General features: G+C 44.3%; 1 protein-coding gene across 4 annotated transcripts in view; it reads right to left on the bottom strand.

Annotated features, from left to right (window-relative positions):
• atad2b (ATPase family AAA domain containing 2B) overlaps positions 1 to 13,741 on the bottom strand; it is a 28,551-nt gene that overhangs the window by 10,698 nt on the left and 4,112 nt on the right. For 3 of the 4 annotated variants that reach the window (XM_085936861.1, XM_085936862.1, XM_085936864.1), the window contains exons 14-24: positions 13,379 to 13,538; positions 12,598 to 12,688; positions 12,145 to 12,453; positions 11,867 to 12,026; positions 11,589 to 11,775; positions 11,341 to 11,526; positions 10,601 to 10,736; positions 9,410 to 9,603; positions 9,150 to 9,327; positions 7,176 to 7,298; positions 5,918 to 6,112 (exon numbers count right to left, since the gene is read on the bottom strand). In XM_085936861.1, coding sequence (XP_085792987.1) covers positions 5,918 to 6,112; positions 7,176 to 7,298; positions 9,150 to 9,327; positions 9,410 to 9,603; positions 10,601 to 10,736; positions 11,341 to 11,526; positions 11,589 to 11,775; positions 11,867 to 12,026; positions 12,145 to 12,453; positions 12,598 to 12,688; positions 13,379 to 13,538 — 1,919 coding nt within the window. The remainder of the gene's footprint in view (positions 1 to 5,917; positions 6,113 to 7,175; positions 7,299 to 9,149; positions 9,328 to 9,409; positions 9,604 to 10,600; positions 10,737 to 11,340; positions 11,527 to 11,588; positions 11,776 to 11,866; positions 12,027 to 12,144; positions 12,454 to 12,597; positions 12,689 to 13,378; positions 13,539 to 13,741) is intronic. The other variant, XM_085936863.1, reaches the window with a different exon arrangement.

Raw genomic sequence — 13,741 nt, 5'->3', positions numbered from 1 at the left:
ACATGCGTCTTAATTAACGGAGATCACAAAGCCTTCGCTTTTAATATGACACGGCAGCTCTTCAAATTTATGATGAGGTTACTATAAATAGCCACTGACACAAATGGGTCAACAGATCATGTTTAATTCTCAGCGGGCTAAAGACTCTCCACTTGACAATTAGGGCAACGGAGGTCCAAAATGTCTTGGATGACCTTAAGTCTTTTGGTTCTCTCACTTCAGAAAGACCACCCCAAAAAAACCGCTGAGAAGATAGTTTACATATTATATCCATACATATACTGTAGTATTTGTTATTTTAAAATTCAGCACAACCACTGGCAATAGCCCAACTTGGGAAATCATCCAATCTGCTCGCATCACTCCCGATTCACTCCAACACACCTCTCCAAACTTGAACAGATGCTCTCTTGTTTGCCTGGCGCATATCGTACTTTTCAACGCAAGCGTGTGTTTCCATGGCAATCAACAACATTTTTCCTACGGTCCCGAGAGGACTCCAGTCTGTAATTCTCCGTGAATTCACATTTAGGACACGGGGGGTGAACACCGGCGTGCATTCATGGCGAGGGAATAAATTATACTGTAGCATTTTGGGGTCGAGGGGGAAAAAAAATGCTTGGAGCTGTTTTTTGGGGGCGTTTGACTAGTGTAATTTAATTATCATATGGGGCACTGGTGCATATTTGATATAAGATTCCCAATAGCAAGAAAATGTGGGTTATGGGTGTTGGCTGGGATTTATGCCACAAAAATGCGGTTATGAGACATGATATTTATTTCATAAAGTACAGAAAGAATTTATGGAAAGAGAGCTTAGAAGTCTGATGGAAAGAATTTAGGTATTTTGGGGAACAGGAAAATTCACTTATGTATTTTAAAAACTTGTCTGTGACAAAAAGCTAAGCATGGAGTAGCAGACTATCTGTGAATGCCATTGTAAATTGCTAAGAACTAGCTTGCCCTATTGATGGATGACTTCATCTAATTAAAGAAAAGAACGGCCTACGTAGTCGCAACTGTGGCAGGAATGAACGCAAGCAAACACCAGAGAAATGACAAAAATCATACCGTTGTGAGTAGAGTTGTCGGAAAAGAAAGCTAGCAATGCTGTGAGAGTGACTCATGGACTGCAGGGTCATAAAATGTAAAGACGGCCATTTGTCAAGCGAGGTGACACGTTGCGCCGACACTTAATGAAACGTCCCGATCAATAAATGATACCATCCCCGGCTCGTGGAAATGAAGGCGATCAGTCAATTCCCTCAATTGTTCCCTTCACTGCCGCCGACCGACGGTTTGTTTGCTTTTACTTTCGCTACGTCTCTCGGCTAATGGCGTCCCGCACGATAGCATCAATACTGGCGACGAGGCCGCGGCCGGCTGTGCAATTTCATTGGTTTACAAGGCAACATTTTTCAATCTCTCGCATAAGAACACTGAGACGGGACTTAAAAGAACTTGGCAGAGTCTACATCTGCCTCGGGGACATCGACCTAGCCTTCCGCCGTTTCTTCTATTCGGTTAACAATGGGTGTTTAGCTGTTACGTGAGGTACATCCAAGGAGTCCGGGAAAAAAAATTAAATATAAAAGCAGACTATATCTCAGTATTCAACAGAGTTCCAATGCTGTATTATCATAAAAGAAAGCCCAAGTTTGAGCAATTACTTGTTAGCATCAGTAAACATCTTCCAAGGATTCAGGTCTTTTCTTACAGGGCATATAGTTTATCACACAACCTTAAAGTGGATTGAAAAGATTCCTCTAGCAAACAACATGTCCTTCAAAAAGAAAATGTTTACTTCAAGGAGAGACTCAATATATAACAAAAAGTGTATTTGCCTATTAGGGCTACAACACATAAAAGGATTAGCGGGCGTGTGAAACATTTCTGAGGTTTTAACATGAATTGTTCGCATTGATGTAGCCATTGGTAACCGTTGAACCATCGTAGAAACGACGATTTGATGCATGACAACGAACCACACGAGAAAGCCACTGGAAAAAGATCATTACTAGCCGAGCCGCCCTTGACTATAATGACACGTCGTTAGCTACAAACCGGGGCAGCTATATGCGAGGGAAATGCACTTTGACGTGACGTTTAATGGCTATGTCTGAGATTAGTGTGAATAAGTGGGGTTCTTCTAGTAATTTGAAGTAATTAAAAACAATCGGTGCGCATTTTAAATTCTTACGGACGGGCGTGGGGGTTTAATTCAAGTCACGCAGCGTCTTATTATGGTAGCTAGCATGGTCAAATAACTAATATGTGGCTGATTTTATTGCCTATCCTATTGTTATGGGTGAGAAAATGTGCAGTGTGAATTAATTTTAGCTTTAAACCTACTCAACAACCACGGGACCGCAGCCATAATAGAAATAAAATGTTCATACCCACACATAATTTGCATAATTGGAGAGCTGTAAAAAGATGTGAATCGCTGAAGAAAAGGAGGCTAAAACTTTGTTTACATAATAGTACCGTAGACTATTTTTTTGCAAAAGGCCGTTTTTATTCCATCGTTGGATAGCAGCTACGGTGTGAGATGCCAAAATCTGCCACAAAAAGTAGAAAATCATGAGTAGCTGGAATTTGAAAGCAAAAACCTTCTGTTGCTGTGTCGCTGTTCAAAGAACACTAATCATGTGTTACGGCATTATGTTTGTGCAAGTGTTCCTGTCAAACGCAACAGAACTGGGCTCCCATTACACTGCTGGAGGCATCGCAGGAGCTGAATTTTACTGAAAAGCACTAATCAAAATATGTCAAATCGGCTAATGTTGAAAGTCAAAATGAGTTGAAATATTGAAACGCCTAAGGAAAGTGTTCAGATTGGATATGAGTTGACTGTGTAGCACCGGTCAGCCAATCCAAGGGCAGACAAGCTTTTTACACCATCAGAATACAATTTCGACATGTACAGTCTTAATTAAAGAGATTTGGGGGGAAAAGGCTCGCAGACACAGCAGTAGACAGTAATGTGACGTGCAACCTAATACGATCAAAATAATGAGGATTGAGATTCATTTGGCTTGGCGCTGCAACCATCCAAGAGGCATTTGTGCCCACCAAATGGCAGCTAAGCTTGGCGTCGCTCCCCCGGCGCGCCAGATTGCCTTTGAAAAGTCTTTTTTTTTTTTCCAGAGAGAAAAGCGTATTCTAATATCGGACACTAACGCTGCAATCTCAAACTGGAGATGGGTTCTTTGTAGCCTGCTGTTCGTGTTCTAATTTTAGCCCCCTAAGGAAGGAAAAAAAGGTCCCATTTGTCACCTGATGTCGGTAGCAGGCCACGTTAATAATGGAAACAAGCTGCCAAAATGAGTTTCCTGCATATACCCGACCCGAGTTAGCCTAAAGCGACAAGCGGCTAACTCCCCAGAGGAGTTTGTGGAATGACTGTGAAGCCACCGAGCGCAACTTTGGTGACAGCTACAATTATTTAAAAAAAAAAACGCAATAAATGATTGAGGCCATCGTTTAGAATGATTAACCCATTTAAAGTTATTGGGGTACAGTTAAGTTAAAACAAACACTACAAAGTTGAACTCCATGGGCTATGGTCAATGGAAAATACTAAAACTGGGGTTATTAAATAAATGATTTGAACAAAATATCAAATTGGTGGTATTATCTTCTCTCTTTGTATTCTATAAAAAGAGAAAAGTGTCCTTATCACCCCATTTCCTGGTTGCCTACTGAAAAGAAATCAAATCCAGGCCATCTTTTCATGCAGTAACTACTCCAGCCTAATATAATAGGAAGCGTGGGGTGTTTATTATGACTTTAAATATCCCATCAAGGCCTGGCGATGGATTGACATTGGCAACGGGGAGGAGAGACGTCCGTTTTATGTAAGATGCGCGGTGGGGGTTAGTCGCAGCGGTGTTCCAGCCACAAGAGAAGCCTTGGTGGCTGTTGCCTTGGGCAGGCTATTGACTGATGCAGAGGACGCATTATGCAGAGCCGGCATCATCATTATTCTTCTCTTTTGCAAGCAGACGGTACTTGTGTGAAAGGGATGCATTGTGATGGTAAAAAAACAAAGGGACATAAAAAAAAAAAAAATCATCAGATGTGAATATTGAAAGTGGCAATCAATAGAGAAGGGGACACTAGGTGGGAGGGGTGAACACGCAAGTGCCATCCGAAAAAGGAAAGTGAAGATTTAATTATAAATGAAAGGATGGCACTTGCAATGAACTTGATCCTTGTGGTGATGCACCACACATGAACCTCGAGCTGGGGCCTTGCTAATGGTCCTGTGGGGGAGGAAGGATGGGGGCGGAAGGGCGGGGGGGGGGGGATGGGGTGTTGCTCCCACCTTTGGTGTGAGCGAGCTAGTGGAAAGCAGAAGCACGGCAAACATATTCCGTCCATTCAAGGTCTTCCCACGCATCTATCCATGGCAACCAGGTTTGTCCAGCCAACGCGAGTGTTTTTCACGCCCGCTTTGCAAATATATTAAGCCTTCAAAAAAGTGTTTGTGTAAATATTAAGTGGCCCTCATCATCGCGCCGCTTGTTATATCAGAATGGCGCGGGCCAGTCGCGGCACTTGGCGAGAAGAGGGAGCAGTGGATTGAAAACAAAAGCAAATAAATAAATAAATAAATATATCGTGTCGAGTGCAGAGATAACTGCAGGCTTAGATTCGTAATAAACCCGCACCTTTGAAATGGCTACAAAAAAAAAAAAAAATCAATGGGCTGCCAGGAAATGGTCAAAATGACCCTAAAATTAGCTGGTGTGGTCCAAAATAGCAGACACCTCGTCGTCTTTTCTGTCATGGCTTTGTCGGTTGAATTTAAACACCATTTAATAGCGCTGAGAAAAACAAAGCATAAAAAAAGCAGACCGGTGCGAGACTTCTTTTGTGCCGAATTTTACCGGCTGCACTTTTTAGCCTGTCATGTCATTAGGCACAATCACTGATCAATTAGACTAATAGCTGCCCCACTGAGAAGTTCCAGGTGAGAACAGGATGCCGATGTCACAAATTAATCACCCGACTTAGCCTAATTAATTGACGCTTTCAACAGAGGGTTTTAGTAATGACTCTGCACGACATGCTTCGGAATTAACTCCTTCATACAAAACTTACCGTCCACGTAAGAATCAATATCGCGTCGTTTTCCTGTACTACATCCATCCCGTCGTTAATAAAAATGCACATGTGAAGGATTCGGACCTGGCTTGATTTAAAGCACAAGATAGATAACGTTCACTATAGGGACGCTGCTCATGGAAAACAAGCACCACCCCGTGTTGGATACGAGGACTACAGAGGAAACTTGAGCGCGTACTGTAAGAAGCCTGGCGGGCATTTTGTGACTTAACATGCGAGCGGTTGAGGCGGTTGAGGTGACATCCCCATTAGTTTGCCTCACACCTGCTATTTGCCACAGCTGGTCATGTAATGGCCCCGCGGTGTGGTCATGTTCCGAGTGGTTAAGAGAGGGGAGGACCCCGCTAATGAGGCTGCTCACTAGCGTCGACTCCCCACAGTGTGTTGTGTTACTGTGTGTGTCGTATACATCTGGTGGGCTGTAATCGTGTGACACATCTGACTTCTTGTTAAGAGGCGCAAGGATTTTGGAAGGGGGGGGTTTAATTTCTTGCCTGTGTATTTGTGCAGTTTATGTATTTGTATTCCCTTTGTTTTACTCTGCTGTCTGTTGCCAGGTCGGCGTTACTAATCGCATAGCATGGATTAAATTTAAAACAATGAAAGAGATTGTTTTCTTTACTTTTTTAAAGACAATGACTCCAAAAGATTTAGAACACTCAATTAGGGCAAAGTGACTTACCTTTGTGTCACGTTCCAACAATAATCATTTCTTTACACTTGCCATCTATTGTATGGCAGGGAATACAAACTATTTCGGCGTTGTGTGTCTTGCGGTACTCACAGCATGCTTTATTGTCGGTGGCCTCGCCCTGAGTGCTGGCCTTGCTCTGCTGTTCGGCGGCAACGTGACTCTTCCTGTTTCCGGGAGCGCTCGGAGTAGTTGCTGCTGCTTTTGATGGTGATGCTGTTGCTGGTGGTGATGCTTCAGCCACTGCTGTTGCTGTTGTTGCTGCAGGCTGAGTTGGCGTCTGCTGGTCTGCAGATCACAACGGAAGATTAGGTTAGGAAGTACACTATACGCCTATATTGGTCTTTATGCAGAGGAGTGGCATTACATTAGTATCAATCAGCAGAGGGAAATGGGAAGAGGAGACTCATTCTGGGCAAATTGACCTCGAAATGGCAGCTTCAAACCAAAATGGAGAACTTCCTGTTTTCTACATTCCTATTTATCCCACATATCTTTTGTGATATTAACAATTTTAACTTTGGTGGTAATATTTTAAACATCAGCTTAGTCTTTTTTTTTTTTTTTTTTTTTCGTTGTCAGCTTCAGTGTTAGGGCACACTAAAAACTGAGGTGGAGTCGGTCCATTGAAGCCCTCTGAATAACATTTTCATTTCTCACATTTATTTTACCATCTTCTCAAGTCCCAGGCGTGCCGCCAGGAGTTCGCTACAACCCGGGTGTCATGCAAACGACTCGGCTAATTGATAGCGTTATAAAAAAACTTTGACTGAAGCATGAAATATTTAAAAGCGCTACGATTCTTTTGCTGACCATCGGCTCGAACAATATTCGTGGCGCACTATTGTAAATGTACACTAATTTGGAGAGGGCACCCTAAGATGATTTCAAAGTTTAAATATGTTCACTTTGTGACGAGCAGATATAAACATTGTTAAGCGGGAGACTCAGTGTTCTATTGCACTTACTTTAGGCGGGCATGCTAATTAGCCAATTCCTACAGGGGCAATCGTCAACTGGAATATTTGCATACGATTACACGCCTCGCCGCTTTAATATTTGACGGGATACATTAAAAAAAAAAAAAACTTGCATGTATCATTTAACATCTGCTTGATTGCGCCTAATCGTAACCAAATCTGCTGCCGAAGCATAAACAGTGGACGCCTTGGAGTCATGTGTTCCGGAAAAATTTTGATTGTGGCACACCTATCTTTTGGCAATTTGGAGGGGAAAAGCACTGGGAATACTTTCCGGATGCACTGTAAGTCAAAACCGCAGAGAATCTAAATTTACTAGCAAGTATGTCTTTGAATTTACTGGCATAAAAAGTACACGTCAAGTTTCTCACCCTTCTTCCTACGTGCCTCCTTGATGTCCTCGCACATGCGATCAAATTCTGGGTCGAGCTCCGAGGAGAAGATAGCGTGCGCTGTGTCCTTGAGGCTACACGCTCGGTGCCTGATCACCTTGTCTGCAAAACAGAGAGTAAAACATGCATCTCCACGTTTTGTACACTAATCTGATCGACGGAGCACTGCCGCGAAACGCCATAAATCACATCCAGCTCCTCCAAAAAAAAAAACAAAAAAAAAACCCAAATCATGTTCAACCTGTTTTTCATTGAATGTACTACAAACACAAGTAACTTCATGTTCAAACTACTAAACTTTATTTACTGGAAAAACAACAATTTATTATTTGACATCCTGTGTTTGGGCTAAAAAAGTAGTAATGTGTTCTCCACCACACCATGTCTCTCTGATGTCCCCGGGCATCATTAATCCCTCATTTTGTGTGACTGAAAGGACGGGCTGAAGAGTGAGGCTAAAAGCGTATCCACTGTAAACAGGCTGCTCTCATTACAGCCAGGCGGAGGTAGGAAGAGGTGGTGGAGGGCTCGCAATCTGCCAGCATTTGTCTAATTGGACGACGGCTGCGTAATGGTGATGGAGGCAGTGTGTGTGCGTGCGTGCGTGCGTGTGTGTGTGTGTGTACGCATGTGAACATCACAAAAAAGGCCTTTCAGAGGCTTCTAATGACAGCTGCCCTGCTGGGAGCTCATCTGCGTCAAGTCTCTTTCTATTACTATTTACCAGCACTTCTAATTTGCTTGATGGTAAAAAAAAAAAAAAGCTTCTTTATGTTGATGCATTAGTGACACATTCGCCTTCAATTGGACAATTGCTTTTAAAATGTCAATTTTTGGAGGCGACTATATTCCAATGCCGCAGTTTACTGTAAAATCATATTCAAAACAGAAGTTGTGCACAGAACTGCGTGTTTACAAAGTAACCATATCTTGCTAATTTAATTCCACCTAACACCGCTAGTTAGAACAAATTGTAATCCCTCCACAAGCATTACAACTTAGACAGCCGCCAGCGCGCAGCCAATCGCTTTAATGAACGAAGCAAAATGAACACGTAACAAGCACATTCATAAACTAATTCAACGGCTAAAAGTGACGCTTAGGGGCACTCAACAAGCAGACCGGCTAACAGTTAGCCGGTTAACAGCCAGCTGCTATCCCGAAACCAAAAAACAGCCAACTCTCCTTTCTCGTTCATGCGCCGAGGTGTTGTGTTATTTTTGTTTTGAAACAAACAGAACCTCAGTGCACATAAGGTCTTGGTTTAAACCGTCTAATTGCATTTTATCCCTTTTAGTGTAGCGTTGTTAGATACCCGTGCATGCGGACAATTGACGGCACACTATAGCCTAATTTATTCATTCGGCCCGGCAGAAAAGCGCTTCCCATTAAGCATCGTGGGCAAAGCGAGAATTAAAAATAGTTACTTGTGCTGTACGCTGCTTTCAATTCATATCATTTTGTTCCGCCGCTGTCACTAATGTTCCCTTTAAGCCTGCATGGACATTTTTCACCAGCGTACACAAAATACGAATGAATGTTAGCAAACAACGGGCCTCTTTCAATGTTTGTGCATACATTTATCCTCTGTGTAGTTCTGGGCGCTCAAGACCGAAAGAAAAGGGGTTGGGGGGGTGCGAATCAATTCTAGCTGTGAGACAAGAGACGAGATTAAATTTTCATGCATATGCAAGCCTTCCACATTCTACACGGCAAACGGGGAAGCGGGGAAGTGACTTTCTTCATCTGAATTTCCGACATGTGCAAAAAGGCGCTAGGAGCTTTTGTAATTACCGCGCCTGTAGGCCCACTTAATAAATCATTAGATTTTTTTTTTTTTTTAAACCCCATTTTTCTGTTTTTATTCGCTCAATCACTAATGGAGCGCAAAATAACTCCAGAAACAAACCATCAGAGTGAACAGATTACGGGTGTGTGTGTCTTTATACGTGCCTTCGTAGTTTGTCTCACCTCCGGGATCCTTGTCGGGATTATACTCCAGCGCATTGCTGCAGATGAGATCGATGTCCACCAGAAAGTCCTTGGCCGTCAAGTACTGGTGCTTGTCAATCTTGGTCATGACGGTGGACAGGTCCATGGGCTGTCCGATCACCTCCAGGTAATCTGACACCTTACGGATGCACGATATAGTCAGATTGTGGGAGGAAGAAAATTGAGAATAATAATCCTTTGGTTTTGTTTTTTGTCCTCACCTCCTCGATGTCGACAGGCTTGCTGAAGATATTGAAGCGTTTGTCGGTGGCCAAGCGGTTGGTCACATCCCTGAGAAAAAGCCGGAGCTCCCGTAGCGTGTTTTCCTCTTGCTCAGCCAGGCGACGCTGCTCCTCGGCGGACAGCACACTGGGGCCCGGGGCCTCGGCCACCGGCAGCACCTCCTCGCACCGCTCTACCAGGGACAAAAGGTAAAAATGCTAAACATCTTTCCAGAGTAAAGCTAGGCTTGATGAAGTGAACATCCAGCCCAGTGAGTTAAAAATGTGAATGGTGATTTTATGTATTTTTAAAATGAATTAAAAATATTCCTCAATAAGAAATAATAATTAGAAGTCATGCTCACTAAGGGATCTTTTTCCACCTCATCTACGAATGATCAAATCCATCCATCCGTCTTAAAACTCTAAGCAAAAAAAAGTTTGCACACCCCTGAAATAAATGATGTCAAAGCTTAGAATGATGAAGCCAAGTAAGGAAAAGCCAATGTCCGCTGCTCAGGCTCCATCTGTAGGCAGATGAGACATGCTTAGGAAGCCCCTGCGGCTCCTCACCTCTCCTCCATCACGAGCGTTCCCTGATTCTAATTAGGGATAATAGCTCCAGCACTCGCAAGCCGGTTGGCTTCCCGCCGATTTTTTTTCCTGCTAGAAGTCGGACCCCCGGAGACTGGGGCAGAAGACCCCAACCTTGTATCAACAACCGTATTAGGCTTGAATGAAGGAGCGGGGCAGTGGCAGAAGACAGATTAACGCTGGGGATGATGATGTGATGGGGGCGCACAGCGGCACAGCGAGAAGGCAATTTTAACCCAGGAAACATTCTCATCCGTGCATATCTACCAGCCACGTAATACACCGTGGGCCAAATATTTAGCTCTCACATATGCAAACAGAATATGAATGAGGCCTACAGCAGATATTTGGCTCAATGTGTCGCTTCTTTGCTTGGAGCTGAATCTACATAATTTAGGTTTGAGGAGGGAGGGGAAAAACACACGTGCAGACCAACACTGCCCTCTAGAGCCAATGTCCATAACGTTTTAATTAATTTCCTGTGGGTGACAGGAGGCAGGGCTCAGTCAGTATTTACTTACTGATGCTGATTTACTATGGGAATGATTCCTAATTCAAACAATTGGGTGTCCCAATATTAATGTCTGTGGAATGTACCTTTATTCCTGAGGCGTGGCGGAGCTCTGGCCGCTTGGACCAGGAGCAGGTCAGAAAAGAAGCTCCTCCGATCTCTTTCGCCCGGAGGCTGCAGCGTGACCACCTCCCCATAGGCTGTCTGGAACATACTTTTCACCTAAAATAAAAAAAGATATTCAGCATTTTTAAAGACAACACAATCCCAACAGTTGCATTTCAATTGGCTGCTTCTGTGCTTGTGAGTTGAAGGCAGCACCCTCCAGGAAGCGATTGTGCTGACAGAGCTGCTTCTTCCTCTTCTCTCTGTTTCACATTAATCCTTTCTGTTATCTTGACATGTTTGAATCGCCTCTCAGTCTTTTTGGAATCTGTCCCCGGACTGGAGTGGGTAATCATTTTAAAAAACGAAGGCAAAATGGGGGTAAATTTGAGGGGAATGATGTTGCAGCCGGAGGAAAGTGAGTGATGACGCCGGCTAGTGCTCATGATGATAAAGTCTAGAGGGTGCGGACACATGGAGGAGGTGAATAATGCATGATGGTGTGTAATTTAACATCTGTTCTACTGGCGTGACTTCAATGATATCTTGATTAATACGGAACGTAAGCTTCTGAATGTCATCGTGAGTAATGCTGCGCTATTGTAGTTTAAAAATGGTGGAGGAGTCAAAAACAGAGCATTAACTAAAAATGTAACGACACGCCTCGTCGAGACATTGGGCGGCATTTGTTATCGCCGGGCATATCTGGCCGTGTTCTCACCTCTTCGGAAAGCCGCGAGTGGGTTGTCTCGGCGGTGCCGAGGATGAGGACGGGGCAGAAGGAGGGCACATCCAGCAGCAGGGACAGGAAGGTGCTCTTTAGCGTGTCGCTCACCGTCTCCCACCACTCTGAGATGTGCGGGACAAATACCACGCTGGGGACGCTACGGCAAGCCTCGCGGAAAACCTGAAATTATGGTTCAAAGATGATCAAGGATTCCAAAGTCTTTGTGTGTGTTTTGGTGTTACCTGAGCACAGGACTCCTCCGGCGTCTTGGCGCTTGTGGAGTAGAGGGTGGGCAAGTCCAGGCGGTGCACTGGCAGCTTGTCCAGGTAGTGCAGCAAGGCAGGGGCCAAGTGGGAACTCTGTCCCGAACCCGGGGAGCCGGCCAGGAGCAGACGGGGCCGGTATGCTGTGGGTTGCTGGTGGGGCGAACTGCCAGAAGGAAAAGACCCCTTTTCGTTAATCAGGGCTGTCAATCAGAAGATCGTTGAGATGGGGCAGGTGGTGCTCTTGTGGTACTCACAAAGAGCAATGAATAAAGGGTCTGCGCATGGCGGAGTGAGATGATGCCGAAGGACTGATGGGGCACAAGGCAGGCTGGACTTCGTAAATAGAAGTGGCGTTATCTTCGTTGTTGTCGTCGCTGTATACATCCTCTTCGAGGAGTTGATTGTCGCGGCCCACTACACGGCAGATACGGAAGCAAAGTTAAAATCAGAACATTTTAATTCTAGACACGATTATAGCTTTATTTTTATTTTTTTTATTAAAAAAAGGATTTATTGTCAAAAATCTCCCTACCCTGCGCGTCCCTGTCGGCACACTGAGAGTGAGGGAAGACTCTATGGAGAGCTTTGAGCACCAAAGAAAAAGCGCCTGCCAGCAGGGGCCTGAGGATGGGCGACAGTGCTCGCCCCGGAGGAGCCAGGGCCCTCTGGGAGGCCGGCACGATAGCCCTCATGGCCCGACAGAAGTCGGCGGGCCCTAGCACGACGGAGGCCACGTCCAGCTTTAGTTTGACGCTGCTGCCGTAGATCTGCGGGTAGCGGCGGCGAAGGGCAACCAGCACCGCCTCTGTGCAAAGTGCTTTGATGTCGGCGCCGCAGTAGCCTGGAACGGGAACACACAGATTGTTCATAATTATTCTAATCGTGACAAGAAAGCTCTGTCCAGACTGTTCAGTAAACATGAACAATTATTTCTATCATTTTCTAGGGTACAAAAGAAAAAGTTACATCATTGACTTTTTCTTACCAACACATTTTTCCGCAAGTTCATCTACAAATGGCTCAGACAATTTGGGGTTCCAGTCCCGTGTGTGGATCTGCACGATGTGCTTTCTGGCCTGTAGAAAAATAAAATAGATGACTTCAAGTTAACATTTCCATGCCGGTGTGATATTTAATTTCAGGAGCCAAGAGTGAGTTTGCTGGCATGATATCCCGGTGGCATACACCGGGATAAATGAATGAATGGCAAAACGGCAGAGTTTCATCACAAGGGGAACACGCTATGCTCCAGCTCGTTTCCAAACCGAAAGCAGCAAAAGGATCGGAGGTGAGTCTCGCCGCCGCCAAAGTGAGTCTGTTGCATCACCCGCGGACGGCTCGGCTTTGATAGGCAGACGTCAAGGAGAAGAGTGCTCCCTATTGTCAGCATAAGGCTTTTCATCGTCTTTCATCAGACTTTGAGGTTTGGAGAGTCTAACTTGGCCTAGGTTTTGTAATATTGTGTGATTCCGGCGGTCGAACTGATTCTGAATGTGTCCACAGGGCTCTTTATTTGCACGAGAGCCATGTTTTTAAAATGGTTACACGCTTACTGGTGCAACCGTCTGCAATGTTTAAACTGGGAAAATTGAGAACTACTTCTTTGGTATAGACTAATGCAAAGTGCTACCTGTTGAAATCTCATTAGGTTGGCTGAAATTTCACAAGATATTCTTAAATCCAATGAGATGAAATCTTTTGATGTATCTCATGAGTTATGTTAAAATTCCAGCCTATTTAACATACAGAAGAAATCTTTCTCTCACCGTCTTGTCAGGGAGGTTGAATAGAAACTCCCGGTCAAAACGGCCAGGCCTCCGCAGCGCCGGGTCAATAGAGTCAAGTCTGTTGGTAGCACCGATGACCACTATCTCACCGCGGCTGTCCAGTCCGTCCATCAAGGCCAAGAGAGTGGACACTATGGAACTTTAGAAAAACAAAAGTGTGGTTCAGTAATTAGAGAGCAAAAAATAAAAACAATATGAAAGAAAAAAAATTCATGGCAGGGCTGGATTTACACCTCAGTTTCTAGTGTCTAGTCCATTTTCTTAAATATATATTTAATATGTAGTACATTCATAGTTTGCTTATATATCTCTCTGACTAGAGGTGGGTGGAAAAAAAAACAT

The sequence above is a fragment of the Syngnathus leptorhynchus genome, chromosome 18 (genome assembly GCF_054491065.1).
Source record: "Syngnathus leptorhynchus isolate UIUO chromosome 18, UIUO_Slep, whole genome shotgun sequence".
Classification (NCBI taxonomy): Eukaryota; Metazoa; Chordata; class Actinopteri; order Syngnathiformes; family Syngnathidae; genus Syngnathus; species Syngnathus leptorhynchus.
Note: the sequence above shows the minus strand (reverse complement) of the source record. Positions and strands in the feature narration are given on the sequence as shown.